The 15,457-nt window shown below is 51.1% G+C and overlaps 1 protein-coding gene across 4 annotated transcripts in view; it reads left to right on the top strand.

Annotated features, from left to right (window-relative positions):
• Slc37a1 (solute carrier family 37 member 1) overlaps positions 1–15,457 on the top strand; it is a 62,657-nt gene that overhangs the window by 20,998 nt on the left and 26,202 nt on the right. For all 4 annotated transcript variants that reach the window (XM_026785732.1, XM_026785733.1, XM_026785734.1 and 1 more), the window contains 5 exons: positions 2,947–3,028; positions 9,388–9,532; positions 10,120–10,198; positions 12,397–12,532; positions 14,345–14,421. In XM_026785732.1, coding sequence (XP_026641533.1) covers positions 2,947–3,028; positions 9,388–9,532; positions 10,120–10,198; positions 12,397–12,532; positions 14,345–14,421 — 519 coding nt within the window. The remainder of the gene's footprint in view (positions 1–2,946; positions 3,029–9,387; positions 9,533–10,119; positions 10,199–12,396; positions 12,533–14,344; positions 14,422–15,457) is intronic.

Below are 15,457 nucleotides of genomic sequence, written 5' to 3'. Positions count from 1 at the left end.
GATACAGTCCAACACAAAATCATAAATTGTCTCAAATTAAACCATGAAGGTTTTTTTTTGTCTGTTTGTTTTGTGGTGGTGGAGTGTGGTGTGTGTGTGTGTGTGTGTGTGTGTGTGTGTGTGTGTGTGTGTGAATTTTGGTTATTGTAACTTTACTGCATGGTTCTCAAGTTAAATAGATGTTATTTTCCAATGTCAAATAGTTGGGCATGTCTGAACCATAGCAGATACCCCTGAGGAGAGTCTGGGAGTGCATCCGGGCCCTAAGCTGGCATTGATAGAATGTGAATTTTTTGCTAGAAACTCAGGGTTAACCCAGGCCCGATTCTTGTATTGACATGTACTATTTGTCATAACCGCACAAGCGGCGCGGGCACTGGAGAGAAAATGCTGAGGCTGTCGGCTTCTCTTTGTTTCCTTCATCTCCCCAGGTCCACCTGTAGCATCACATGAAACCAAAAGTACAAATAGAGAGGTCTCTCTATGTAGCCAGGCTGACCTCAAACTCACAGAGACCCACCTGTCTCTTAAATTCTGGGATTAAAGGCATGCACCCCCATTTCCAGCATCTTCTTTTCTTAAGAAGACACTAGTCCTTGGGTCAGAGCCATCGGAACCTGACAAGACCTCATACTAACTCATGACATCTTCAGGACATTATTTCTGGACGAACTGATGCTCAGAAGCTCTGCTCCTGTCCACGCAAAATGGTTCAGCTTTGTGAATAGTGACGTAGATAACAATAAGCCATGGGTGACGGTGGTGGCGCACACTTTTAATCCCAGCACTTAGGAGGCAGAGGCAGGCGGATCTCTGTGAATTCGAGGCCAGCCTGGTCTACAAGAGCTAGTTCTAGGACAGGCTCCAAAGCTACAGAGAAACCCTGTCTTAAAAAACAAAAACAAACAAACAAACAAAATAAAAGGATGACAATAAAGGACCAGGCAGAACAAGGGCTCCTGAGGAATCCTGAGCGACCTCAGTCTCCTAGACCAGGATTGTTGTTCCGTGAAAGCATGGGACCCACCCACTTCTCCCAGAGACCAAGCGGGGACAGATGACCACTAGCTGAGAGCGGCTATTACTTGTAAACCCTCCTGGAAGTCTGCAACTACTGCCTTTCCCCCACCCCAGGTCCTCTAGGAAGCTGAGGCCAAAGGAAGAAGGGTGACTTTGGAAATTGAGGAAGTAGGCTGGGCAGCAGGGCACTTGTAGATAAAGGCTTCCTTTTCAGCCTTTGGGAAAACCCTGCCTGTTCTTCATTGACCTTTGACTCCAACCCTCAGGAGGAGGCTTTCTCTCTGTGAAGAGTCCACTTATGGCTTCACCAGCAGGAGCGTGGGCTGTCCCGAAGAGCCCCTTTGCCTGCACGCTTTGTACCACCTTCCCCAGCCACCTGAAAAGGGGCCTGGTGGAAAGTGCAGCCTGTCATCCTCCTCTTCACTGAAACCCAGTGAGGACTGAGGAATGTAGTCTGTCAGGGCCCAGCCCTCCTCATCCCTTATCATCACAATAGGGGAGTTTCAATTCCGGCCAGGGGTTGACAGAAAGCCTGAGGCCACTGAGTCATCCTTCCCTCGACTTCTGTAGAGCCTTAGTCGGGCAGCCCTAAGCAGTGGTCACTGGAAGGTGTCCAGGCTCCTGAGTCCAAATGAGAGCCTCTGAAGGGAAACCCATGCCCAGGCTGTCCTGCCTTGTGTCTGGGGAAGAGCTAGAGCCTGGCTGGGAGCTGGAAATGGCTCTGCGGAGGTCAGTGGGTGGCTCACAACCAGCCTCAGGCTCAGCGCACGGGCCAAGTTACCAGCTTTGGCCAAAGAATGAAGAGAACCTGTTCTGCCCCAGGGAGGCTTTCACAGACTGAGACGCAGCTTGTCCCTCGCTGGGGCAGCTCCAGCTCTGCCTCCTGAGTGCTGGGATGAACCGTTTGCTTTTCACAGGTTTACTTTCTTCTTGTCACCTTGTGGGCTGGGACGAGTGTCCTGTGGACTTTCCACTCCGTTTCCCCAGGGAGAAGAGAGCTCAGAGGATTCTGTATTCTGAAGCTGGTTTCTACATGTGGGTTCTTTCCTACAGAGTGACCACCCTCCTTCCTCCACCTCAACCAAGGCCTTTGTTTAAGTCTGGAAACACTAATTTTAGCCTCTAATTTTTTTTTTTTAAAAAGGCATCTGTTTATTCCTTTTGTTTATGCGTGTACGTGTGTGGGTTTGCTCCTGTGATGATGGGTTGTGGAGGGTCAGAGTACAGCTTGCAGAATAGATTCTCTCCTTCTTCGTTCTGGGGTTCAAATTCAGGTCATCAGGCTGGGTAGCAAGCAGCTTCATTCCCTGAGGCACCAACTCTCCTTGCCGATCTCTTCCCCTGACTGGCCCAGGCTTCAGCCCTTCCCTTCTCCAGGCATGAGCATCCTAGGGAGACTCACTTCTTGGGGTTCATGGTTTCAGAAATTTTGTAGTCAGAGACAGGGAGAGACTTGTCCCCCCAGTGTGTCTTTGTTCTTGTCAAGCAGGTTGGCTCCGTGGGCTTTGAAGGAAATGGCAAATGCAAGAAAGGGTTTCTCTGGTGCATTTGCATTCTCAAGCAAATGAACCCGATGAGAGACAGGGCCTGTGGGGGCCAGGTAGGGGATCGAACCCTCAACCCATGGTGTCTGACACTGTTACTGGGTAGACGGCTGGCAAACATGCCTTGAATTACAGAGCCCCCAGGAGGAATCCACTCGAGAACTGTTTGTTGTTGGGACCGAGTGATAGAGCGGAGGCTGGGGCCGAAGATGTTGGCATCCCCCAGCTCCTGCAGGGCTTCGGTGGTCTCGCACAATCAGGGATAGCCGTGTTTTTAATGTCCTGAGACTGTCATGAGATTGTGAGTGGGTTTGGTGCGTGGCTAATGCACAGACGACGGAGTGTGACACCTCTCATGCCCCGTCTGCTATGTGTGTTCCAGGTACCGGGCCTTCATCTTCCTGCTGACATTCCTGCTGTACGCGAGCTTCCACCTGTCCCGAAAGCCCATCAGCATCGTAAAGGTAAGAGATCACACATGGGCTCTCCAGTAATCTACCTGAAGCCTGGGGACTCCAGGATCACACACAGGGCTCTCCAGTAATCTACCTGAAGCCTGGGGACTCCGGGAGCCAGAGGGCAGAAGGATGAGGGCCGGGAGATTGTTAGAGACTGCTTATTCCAGCATCTTCCTTTCAGGATCTTTTGCCATGGTTTGCTTTATTTTCCTTTTTCAGAAACTCAGATCTTTACAGTGTTTCACGCTTTATCCCCTCAGGGGCACACCTCCATCTGACTACAGCTCCAGAATCCCCAAACTTAATTAAATATTTATGTTGTCTGGTTTCCTTTCCTGGCGAATCCCGTCTTAAACGCTTTCCCAAGCGGCTCCAACGCTTGGTGCAGTTTGACCCCTGCCTGGTTCCGGGGCCCTCTCTGCGGCTCACACACTGAGTGTACACAGGAGAGCAGGGCAAGGGCCGGGGACAGGTGTTCCACTGGACCTCAAGTCCTCTCTATTGACATCAGAACTAGGGAGGAAGCGGGTGTTTTCTCACCCCACCTTACCTGTGGGCCAGTCGCAGGAGTGAACAGCTTTTGACTAACATAGAAGAAACAAGGCTGCTTCCTCAGGCCAAGACCCACCTATTTATGGCTCTGTGACGCACTTGCCTTCCATCTGCCAGTAGGACCTAGTCCAGGACTCTGGTACTGTGACCTTCCCAGCTGAGCAGGGCTAGCTGCCCTTGAAGGGCTCCCAGCATTGGAGAAAAGATAGGGGCCTGCTGCGCCTGGGCGCCTTCTCCAGCGTGTTCATTTACTAAGAAGGTTCCAGAGTTTTTCTTTGGTAGCCAGGAGTTTGCTGTGGAAACAAAACACTTGGAAACCTTTAAGAGAGGTTTCAAAGAGACCTGAGGGGGCAGGAAAACAGTCAGTGGCATTAAAAGCTCCCGGGTATGACATGTGACAAGGGCTCTGACATTGGCCCCAGTGACCAGCCCTGGAAATCTGAATGCTGTCTCTGTGACTCTTCCTGCTTAGAGAAATTCCTGAGTGGCCCCACACAGGGGCCTGAGTGAGCACTGAAGACCTGGGGTCAAACAAGGTCAGGGAGCCTTCTTGGGGCTTCTGGGACTCAGCAGGAAAGACTGGGCCTGCACGGTAAGGGAGGGACCACTTCCAATACCAGGTTGAAGGTGGGGTGTCACCAAAGAGTCATTGCCTGTGAGACAGGTTTGGTGACAGGTTTGCCACCAGAGGGTCTCTGGGGCAGGATCTGACCCTTGGACTCTACCTGCTGAGCGGGAGGAGTTTTGCCAGGAAGGGTGTGAAAGTGGTCCAAGGTCACACTCTCCATTGGAGCCTCTGAGTTTCTTGAGGAGGGGTCTTGGTTTGAGCCAGAATTCCGTAACCACTGGTCTGTTATGTTAACTGTCTAATGCCGACCTCACAGCAGCCCTTAGGTGTCATGGGGAGTAAGTGAACTCCTGTTAGTGTCTTCTACATTGGTCCTCTGGTCCCAGGGTCTCTACTACTTTTTAAGGTCTATCTATTTTTATTTATGTGTATGAATGCTTTGCCTACATGTATGTGTTAGGGAAAAAATCCTAAGAAGGGCAACTCCCCCAGCACAAAGAAATCCAATTAGATCAGATCAAACCGAATTAAAATGCCCATCGTTTTATTAAATACAATGCTCTCAGGTGGCCAAGCACATGGCTGGGAGACAGGAAAGCGGGGAGCACGTGCAAACCCGGAACCACGTATTTCTCCTCTGGGAGCCTACTTAAATACCCTATGGGAGTGGTATGCTAGGATTTGGAGTCCAGACTAATGTAACTCCCAGGCCAGGAGGGGCCGGGATGGATGCCAGGGGCTGGAGGCTACTCTCCAGACTCAGTATGTATGTGTATTGTACGCATGCCTGGGGCCCTCAGAGGTCAGAAGAGGGTGCCAAATATCCTGAAACTGGAATTATGAACAATTGTGAGCCACCATGTGGGTGCTGGGAACCACGCCAGGGTCCTATGCAAGAACAGTCTGTGCTCTTAGCTGTTGAGCCATCTCTCCAGCCCTGGGGTCTCTGCTCCTGACAGTGCTGGCCTGGAGTCTCCAAGACAGCTGATTACTTGCATATGGTCAGCATCTCGTGTGATTCCCTTTACCGCCCAGACTTTCCAGGGCACCTGTGTATGGATTAGCCTTATGCCTAGTCCTGCAGGCTGCTTTGCCTCTTGATACAGACAAGACTGTCTGCACCTACGATGTAGACGTTACTGAACTTTGGGAAGCATGCCCTCGCTGCAGCTCCCACTGTAAATGACACAAATGGCCCCGGGGACCGGAATGATTCTATCAGGGACCCAGTGAGTCACCATCTGCAATCTGTATTTCCCAGAAGGCTGTTAACAAAGCTGGAATACATTTGCTTACTGGACTTGGACCTCACGGCTGAGACTGAGCTGGGTTTCGCCAGTGATCATGACTCACTTCAAGTGTTGCTGGGTCAATCAGGGTTACACTTGTCCTGAATCATCACTGACTACGTTTATTTTTCTCTGATTTTTTTTTTAAAAAAAGTTCCTTTAAAAACACAATGATAAACCTGGAGCTGGGAGGACAATGTTGTCCCTTCCCATGATCCTCCACCTGTAGCCATCTTTATTTGAGGCAGATGTCTTCCCTGGCTGGTAGACAGATGGAGTCCGTGTCCACATGGAGGGGAACTTTGGGGGGCTCTCCTCCAGGCTTGGCCAGAGCAGAACCTGTAAATAGTTGGTTTCTCAGAGAATTACTTTTGCAGGGTCCCTGGAGTGTATGTAGACAATTCTCTTTGTGCACAGAATTGAAAATGGTAGGAACCCCGGGGCAAACAGAGAACAGAAGTCATAAGGGCCAGAGCTGTCAAGGAAGCTGTTTTCTGAAGTTTCCTTTATAGACAAGGTCTCAGGATGTGCCCCTTGCTGGCCTGGGACTCACCAAGTAGAGCACACTGGCTTCGAACTCTTGGAGATCCGCCTCTGCCTCCCAAGTGCCCATGACGCAAAGATTCCCAGGGAACATTTTAGTAAAAAGTTAGGACACCTATAGCTAGGATCCACTGTCCTTTTTTGTCTTTTTAACTTTTTAAGAACATTTATTTCTTTATGTGTGGGGAGTGTGCACTGGGAGGTCAGAAGATGTGGGAGTTGGGTCTCTCCTTCCACCTGGCTCCCCAGGCTTGTAGCAAGCACCCTGGCCTGCTGAGCTGTTTGCACCAGCCCTGACACACTCTTTTGACTGGTCAGTTCTTTTCTGTGTGTGGGAAAGAGTGTGTGAGCATGCGTGTGCGAGCATGCATGTTCGTGTGTGTCTAAATGCACACATAGGTATGTACATGCATGCAGACACCAGAGACCAACTTCAGGTGTCATTCTTAAGTCGTGTTTTACCCTGTTTGGAGTCCGAGTCTCTCGCTGACCTAGAACTCACCAAGTGGGCTAACCTGGCTAGCCGTCCATGCTTAGAGATGCGCCTGTCTCTGCCTCCCCAGTGCTAGGATTAGAAGCACTCACTACCATACCCAGCCCCTCCCCCAGGGGTTCCGGAGTTCTAATTCAGGCTCTCAGGCTCACAAGGCAGATACTTTAACTGACGAGGCTAATCTCCCAGCCCTGATCAGTTCTTATTAACCAATTGCTGTAACAAACTGATAGATTTTTCTGTGTAGCTTGTTGAAAGATAATCCTGTAAATGTTTGCAAAGGGCTGCTTTGACATAAACCGTGTTCCTCAACAGACGCATCCCCTCCCCAAAATGCCTCTTTGGCAATCAGCCCGTGGGAGCCTAGTATGTCTCCCTGCAGCCCAGTGTAAGAATTCACTCCACGTGGCTTCATTTTGCTTAATTGCCGTGTCGCCCACCGAACACCTGGTTTTCAGAACAGATGTTGTTGGAATATTAAAATAAAGCAATGTCACTGAAAACTAATGCATTTATTTAAATATCCTCCGAGTCCTTCATCCTTTGGAGGCAGCCTCCCAGCGGGGCTCCAGGAGAGCAAAGATGGCATCTCTGACATGAAAGACTGGGAGGGTATGAGAATATGGTGTCCAGTGAGATTGGAGGTTAGCTGCTGGAGCTGTGCCCGTGCACCCTGGAAATCAGTCTCCAGATGCCGGCCCCAGGGGCAGGCAAGGACCTGGGTGGCACTCTCTGCTTGAAGTCCATCCTTCAGCCACCCTGGGACTCCAGCCATTGTCACATTGGCTTCAGCACTGGTGGCCAGGGGGTGTGACTGAGATCAGTCAGTTACAATCAGCCGCAGTAGTCTGTGGTCCCAGCCCATACCTGTCTATGACCAAGAGCCTGTGATCCTAACTAACCAGGTGCTGGGTGCTGGGTGCTGCTCATCTTGGGCAGGACCGGAAAACTTCTCCTTATGGCTTATGGAAGATTTCAGATCATTTCTAATCTGTTCTGGTTTCCATGGATGGTGTTCCCCGGGCAAGTCAAGTACCAGAATTCTATTCTGAGTATGGCCTATAGAATGCATGTTCCTCACTTCCATGCAAGGCTAGCATGCTCGCTTAGTCCTGCAGGTGACCCTCCCAGCCTGCAACTGTCCTCAATGAGCAGCAATGGAGAAGGCCCCCTTGGGTGTGGTGGCCTTGAGAAAGAACATAAGAAAACTGAGGTCTTGGTGGTAGAATTGGAATACACACACACACACACACACACACACACACACACACTCAGCAGTCCTGACAGTGGCAGCCAGGAGCTTGAGTGGGGGAAGGTCCAAGTGACCAAATTCTGTCTGACATGACAGAGAGGTCAGAGCCTCTTTGGCATGTCAGTGCTACCAGTGGAAGCTTGCGAGAAGGTAATCAGTTTATAAAGTGGTGAGCTTTGGGGTGGCATTTAAGTCAGCATTTAACAGCACAGAGCTATGCACAAAGCTTTGTTGATGTGCCATGCTGTGCCTTGTGCCCAGCCAGGATGACCAAGGAAGCCTTTCAGATAACCTGCCTCACGATAGCCACTCTGTCCTGATGGAGATGGACGAGCCTGCCACCTGCATGGTGGCCAAGTGGCTCTTTGCCTGATGCTACGGCAAGACCAACTTTCTGTACCAGCCTCCAGGCCCCTATGACTCTCAGGAAGAATTCCTTGTCTCCTGAGGGACATTCCCCCTGACCAGAAGGTCCTCCTTGCCACCTTCACCCATACCTGGTTGGCTGCTTCATCTGAGTTTTGTGTGACATGGGTCCTTTATGAAATCTAGTGCAGAAGACAAGTGTGAGTTCACAGATACGAAAAAGTGAGTTCCATACTTCTCAGTTTCCCCAGGAGATGGTCCTGGCCTACTCTTACTGCAAGTGTGGCTAGCGTCTCTGGGTGGCCCCGTCCCACACACTGTGTAGAAAGTGTGGTATTCAGTCTCACCATCTCGGTTCTTTAAGTGAGCTGCAGCCTCTTGTGCAGGTGGGGAAACCAAGGCAGGACACTGTGTGCTTGTCCTCAGAGTCTCTCCTCACACTTCCTGTCTCCGCCACCTGTCAAGCACCTCCATCCTAATACAGCTTGCTGGTCCTGGTGAGATGCACTGTTTGCCACCTGGCTTGCTGATAAATGTATGTATTTGTGTACATATGCATATACGTGTGCATGTATATGTATTATATATACATATCATGTATATGATGTATATGTATATGTGTAATACATATACACGCACATATATGTATGAATGATCTGTGCACAATAAAATGCATTCATCTTAAGCATCTGGTTTGACCTGTCTCTGCCTCTACACCTGAGTACCCAGCATCTAAGTTAAGGTGGAGCTTTTCCAGCTGCCTATGCCAGACCCTATCATCCCCTTCTAAGTAGCCATAAGATTCATCCACGAGAGTGTCTCTCGTCTGTGCTTGAACTCATGGAGATGAAGTCACGTAGCCTGTGTTCCATTGGCTGTTTTTCGAGGGCCGTGTTTGGAGACTCGGTCCTCTTCCAGCAGTTCCTAAAAACTCATCCTTTCCTTCCTCTGCAGTGTCGGGGTGTCAGCATCAGCACTTAATGCCTTCCTTTCCCTGGGGCAGCCCGTCAAGGATGTCTGGCAGTTGGTCCTCAGCTTGGAGCTCTCTTGCCAGATGCTGTCTCTACTGTTAGGCCTCTAGAGGCCGGATGGTGCTTGGGTTGGCTGCGTGGGTGGGAGCTGGAGTTATTGCAAAATGCCGCTGGAGCCACCTGTCTGTGGCAGGAGCTCCTGTGGGCTCAGACGCCTACCAGAGGCCTCCTGATCAACAAACCATTGCTCTGTGAAGAGGGGAAGCCACTTTACCTGGTTGAGACATCCCAATAAATCCTTTATCTGCCCCACCGTCCCTTTCTTCTGTAGGGCGAACTCCATAAGCAGTGTGCTGCCGGGGATGAAGCTGAGCCCAGATTCAATGGTCCCAGCAGCAGTACCAGGCATGGCCCCACCCACTGGCTCCTGAACAACGTGACCGTGACCGAGACCGACTGTGGCTGGGCCCCGTTCGGTGAGTTTAGTCAAATGCCCTGTTGCCTAGGGATCTTGACAGCCATCCATCCGGGCTCCTACAGCCTGGCTGGTCTCGGGACAGTGCCGCTGTCCTCAAGTATGTGTTTCGGTGATAACTGTCCCCTAGGAAACATTACTTGGCAACCACCAGGTCTTCAATGCCTACGTTACAAAGGGGCCACCCCTTAAATAAGCATGTCTGGGCTGGGTAAATCTCTAGACAAGAGCCTGCAGTGTGTGCCTGTCATACTCGGAGGTTAGGGCTTGCCACGCAAAATCTGATGAGGGTGCCATGGGCCAGCCAGGTGACATTGAAACACAAAGGCAAGCCCACCACAGCCAGTATGGTTTACATCCAGTCTGAAGGACACATTCAAGTACAACTTGAAAACAAAAAGATGGCTTTGTTTTCTTTCACAAGAAGCTGGCCAGCAGCTGGGCTGCCATGTTTTTTTTGTTTTGTTTTTAATTAGAGTGCCTCCCATTCGGAGGGACTTTCAGAATATAGGACTTGTATTTTATAGCCCAACTCTAGAACCTACTAAGTAATTCTGAGCCCTACTGTTGCTTCTCAAACCCACACAGATAAGAACAACTACCAGCAGCTTCTTGGAGCCCTGGATTACTCCTTCCTCTGCGCCTATGCCATTGGGATGTATCTGAGGTAGGGACACCAGTCACACACTCTCCTGGGGGGCAACTGCTCCTCGTTTATCTTACTGCATCCAAACACTCTGCAGTGTGCAGAGAGCTAGGGGTTCCTCAGTTACTAGAAAGTGATGCTTAAACTTGACTCTAGGCTGGGGCCACTTTGAGAACACAGCAGTGTCTGGAACATCTGCAGCTGTCACAGTTAGGGGAGGGGAATCCAGCATCATCCTGTGGGCAGATATGAAAGACTCGGCTAAACACCCCAGGACATAGCACCGTCCTCACTCCAAAGATGCCCAGCCCAGGGAACCCGGCTTAGTAAATAAAGTGGGTTTCTCGTTGCATCTTTATCAGCAAAAGTAGTTTCTCGTGCCACTCATCGGTGAGTTTATTGAAATGGGGTTCTGTTAGATGTGAGGTCCATACAGAAATCTCAGGAGGGAGGCAAGGACACCTGCCACTTCACTGCTAGGCTTTGTGCCATGGCAAGCAAGCATGACAGCACAACCCCACTGGGAAGCTACCGCTGAAGTCTTGACAGTGGGTGTCACATGACTCTAGCTGGATTAGAAACATGGAGAGGGGTGCACCCAGGTCTTGCCTGGCAGGATCAGCAGGTGCAGCGTGGGTGTGAATCCTCTGAGAGTCAGACATGATGTGGGGTGGTGTCCATTCCATCAGAATTGCTTCTTAAATTCACAGAGAGGAGGTGTCGGGTGGTGGCACCAGGCGGCCATACTAGAGGACACCTCTCAGTGGTAGCCAGTGACAAACGCTCTTGGGAGCCCACATGATTCAGCCCCTTGTCCTGGGCCTCAGCAAGTTAGCAGCCTCTGAGATGTCTCCTGAACCCTGAAGTGAGCAAGGCGCAGCAGATAGACCCGAGCTCTAGAATGCTCTCCAGTCCCTGTGGTTAAGTTCTGCTCAGCTGAACATGTTAGCTGGGTGTATTGTCACTGTGCCTGTTTAAAGGTCATTTGCATGGCTCCTGTTTGGTGAGGGCAGGAGGGAAAGCTTGCTGGCAAGCAGCTTCTGGAGAGGACCTGGGAACAATGGCGCATACTCCAGGGTGCTGCTCTCGGGCAGACAGGTATCTGCCCATGTTCTCTGCTTGTTAGAGTCCTGGACTGCTTATGTGGAAGGAAGTGTGGCATGTGAATTTTTTTAGATTTTCTGAAGGGGTGTGTGTGTGTGTGTGTGTGTGTGTGTGTGTGTGTGTGCTCGCGCACGCATGCAGATGTTCATAGAGGCCAGAAGAGGGCATCTGATCCCCTGGAGCTGGAGTTCCAGGCAGTTGTGAGCCTCCTGACATGGGTGCTGGAAACCAAATCCCCAGTCCCCCAGAACATAGTGCCATTAACCAATGAGCCATCTCTCCGGCCCACATGGAGTTTTGAAAGATCACAAAGGGCCTTTTGTATCTGCTGAAATCATGTGTGTCCTTGGTGATGCTGTGGGTGAACGGTAGAGCATGGTGTCATGGTGATGGCGACCCGCCCTGTTGTGAATCTGGAGCCTTGTCTGCTCATCACTGCAACAGTTTCAGAGCCAACCTAATGTGGATGTAGCTCACTTTCCCTTCAGCCCAGGAAGGTGAGACTCCAGAAAGTCAGCTCCCTGGGCCTCTTTGTCACTCTTAGCACTGGGGCTCTGGCCCTCTTGATGGGCCTTACACACCAAATAAGAAAACCTGTCTTTCAGTCAGGCAGCAGCTGCTGTGGCAGGAAGTGGTTGGCCAGGCAGGGGAGTGTGGTCCTCGCTGACCCACCCAGTGGGTGTGTTCACACAGGTTTCTTGGTTACCGTTCATTGGATGGGCGGCTTGCTCGGGGTCACAGTGGTTCCCTTTTCAAGTCCCCTTTTACAGCTTAATGAATGATTGACATCTTAAATAGCTCGGTACACCGGCCGCGTGTTTTTGCTATAAAAGGAGGCTTAACGAGCAGGGCAAGCCCTGCTTTGTGAGGCAGTGTTCGTGCGAGCCAGTTGGTGATTTTTATGACAGGTGGATCTAAGGGGTCCCACGGGAGGGAGGGAGCTCCACAGAGAAGCATTCTGTCCAGTCTCCCGGGAAATGGTGGGACTCCGAGGTCCAGACGCAAAGAGCGTGGCACAGGATATCCGGGAGACGTGGCCGTGGCTGTTAGTCGTAGCTGTTGGCCGTGTGCTGTGTGCTCTTTCCTCATGCCTGCCTCTTTCCTTGTTCCCTCAGCGGCATAATAGGGGAACGCCTGCCGATTAGGTATTACCTGACTTTCGGGATGCTGGCCAGCGGCGCCTTCACAGCCCTGTTCGGCTTGGGCTATTTCTATAACATCCACAGCCTTGGATTCTACGTGGTGACCCAGGTAAGGGCCTGCTCCAGGTTCACTGTGAGAACCGGGACGGTTCGGGTCCCAAAGCAGGAGCTGGCGAGGGGCAGAGCAGCGCCCGTCCAAGGTCATGTCTCCAGCTGCTGGCTTAGGAACGCCCTCCTCCCTTGCCACCTGGACATGCCACTTCCTGTTTCAGGAGCTGTCAGCGTGGCAGGTCAATGAGGTGTGAAGCTTTAAAATGATCCCTCCAGAGTGGCCATGGAGTGGCCAGGGTAGGAGTCACTGCCAGCAGAACACAACTATGAGACCTTCAACTGCAGGGCCCGGGGCAGAGGTGCTGAAGGCTCACAGGGGTGGGGCCAGAAGCGCAGCTTGCCCTCCTTGTGAGCCCAGCCTTTGTGGCCCTCTTGGCTTCTGTTCTCTCCCACAGTCCTGTGGGTAAATATTGACTAGCAAAGGAAATGGGGCTGCCCGACTTCTCCAGATGGCCAAGGGCGGGGAGGTGCGATAGAAAACCAAAGCAGCTCTTGTTTAGTTTGGCTTTTCATGACCATGCCATCGAGCTTGAGAAAGCCTAGCTGCTTTATGACAAGCATGCTTTGTTCTTGCCTGTGCTTGGTTTACCCCTGGCACCCTTGGAGAAATCATCTCTAGGACTCCTGAGCTTGCGAAGCCCATGGCTGCTCAAGTCCTGTGTCTTAAGCGGCACAGGGCTCGCATAGATCCCGTGCACATCTTCCTGTAGATGATTTGTCTCTAGATCATTTATAATATCTAATAGGGCGAGTGTTGTGTCTCTGGTTGTTACCCTGGTTAGAGAACATTGACCATCTGGTATGGATGCTGCCATTGTAGGCCCGACAATGCATTTGGTCCTTCTGCCTTGACTCCTTGGTTGCAGAAGCCTCAGACTATGACATACAGACTTAGCAGGGAAGGAAAGCAAGTCCCTGGGGTTGCAGCATGCTCTGCTAACAAAGGCCCAGCTGTCAATGCAGAAGCAGCAGCAGTGGGGGGGGGGCGGTTGCCGCCCCTCTCTGTGCCTCCCAGAGAATCCACTGTCCAGTGAGACAGCCTGCACCGGGCTAGGGCCTCAGTTCTGACGACACCAACCTGAGCCTCCTGGTCTTGGAAAGCATGCCAGAGCTGGATCAAGGCTCCGTTGAATTCTGAGAGGGAACCTTCTCCATGGGCAGTAGAGGGGAAGACATACCATTTCTAGGCTGTGTTTGCTGTCGTTTTATAAACCAGTCTGTGAAGAGAAAGTTCTTGCTTTACAGAATGTTTAGATTCCAAGGAGTCTGGAACGCTTGAGCCCGACCTGTCAGGGTGTTCCTAACTGAGGGTCCTGGCTTTATTTTTCATTTTTTAGGCCATGTCTCATATGTAGCCCAGGCTGGCCTCAAACTCACAACATTCTTCTTAAGTACTAGGGTTATAGGTTTGAGCCACCATGTAAGGCTTGAGTTGACTTTTTTTGCTTTTCATGTGTGTGTGTGTTATTTTATTTTTTGGAATGGGGTCTTGTGTCACCCAGGCAGACGTCAAGCTCCTTGAATGGTCCTCCTGCATCAGCCTCTTAGCAGCTAGGATGGCAGCCGTGCACCACCATTCCTGGCCTATATATACTTTATAATAGATCCGTGTTTCTGTATCTTTCATGTATATGAGCTACATATGTATTTTAAACTTCATAGCTAATCTGTATGTAAATATAAAACTTCCTTCTCAACATTGGTAGTGGAGACTGACATAGAGTGCTGTCTCTTCTGTGTGAATACCAGCACAGGGAGGATGGGGAGGGACCAGCATCTCCCCTCAATGAGCCTTCCTTCCCTCCTACAGATCATTAACGGACTGGTGCAGACCACAGGCTGGCCCAGCGTCGTCACCTGCCTCAGCAACTGGTTTGGGAAAGGAAGGTGAGGAAAACATGGCCCCTTCTTCAACAGTTCTTTCTTTCTTCTTTCCTTCCTTTTCTTTTCTTCTTTTTGTTTTTTGTTTTTTTTTTTTTAGATTCTGATAGAAACTGGACCACATTATCTTCAAGCTTCAAGGCTTTTTTTCCCCCAGTCTATTTCAGGAACCTTAATGAGGCTCCTCTTGGACGCAATGTACTGAAAGCTCTCAGCTTTACAGTCCCCGTGGGGCTACAGCCTTCAGAACCCATGTACCTACAGAGCACAGCCCCCCCGCTGGCCACTTAGGCAGGTAGTGTGACCCGGACTCCACACCTGAGAGCTGTGTGACCCTTGGCCTCAGCTTCCCTCACACTTGGGTGACATAGAGCGCCTGGGCTTTCGGGCCTCTTAAATTGGAGTCTGCATCTGGCCGTGGGTCGGCAGAGGTCACCCGGTCCATAATTAGCAGGCCTGGCCCAGCTCTAGCGATCAGACTACAGTGCAGTCACTTGTGGTCCCTGCCTAACGTAGCTGGGGTTAAGTAACCATAGAGACGCCACCCAAGATGGAGAAGCTAAAACGGGAGATGGACTCAGAGGCCCAATTTAGAAAGCCTGTTTTAGTCATTTGGCATGTGCACCAGTGTGAGCTTCTGTCACCATGATAGCCAACCGACTACCATGTTTGTGGAGGCCCAGATTTAAATTCCGAGCCTTCCAGGAATTGTAGGAAAAGCCCCCCTTCCATCTTTGAATCATAGACTCAGGATTTCTGAGCGAAGGTGGACTACTGGCTGATGCAGCCTGAGGCAGAATGAAAGCACGGGTCTCCAAGGAGCAGCCACAGTCTGGCACCTATATCCTCTGCGGGGCCATGCTGGCTCCTCTGGGCCCCAGCCCTCACGCTGGAGCAGCCGCAGTCTGGTGCCTATAGACGGAGCCCCTGCGGGGCCATGCCGGCTCCTCTGTGCCCCTATAGATGGAGCCCCTGTGGGGCCATGCTGGCTCCTCTGTGCCCCTATAGACGGAGCCTCCATGGGGCCATGCTGGCTCCTCTG

This window comes from Microtus ochrogaster, linkage group LG2 (genome assembly GCF_000317375.1).
Source record: "Microtus ochrogaster isolate Prairie Vole_2 linkage group LG2, MicOch1.0, whole genome shotgun sequence".
NCBI lineage: Eukaryota > Metazoa > Chordata > Mammalia > Rodentia > Cricetidae > Microtus > Microtus ochrogaster.
Note: the sequence above shows the minus strand (reverse complement) of the source record. Positions and strands in the feature narration are given on the sequence as shown.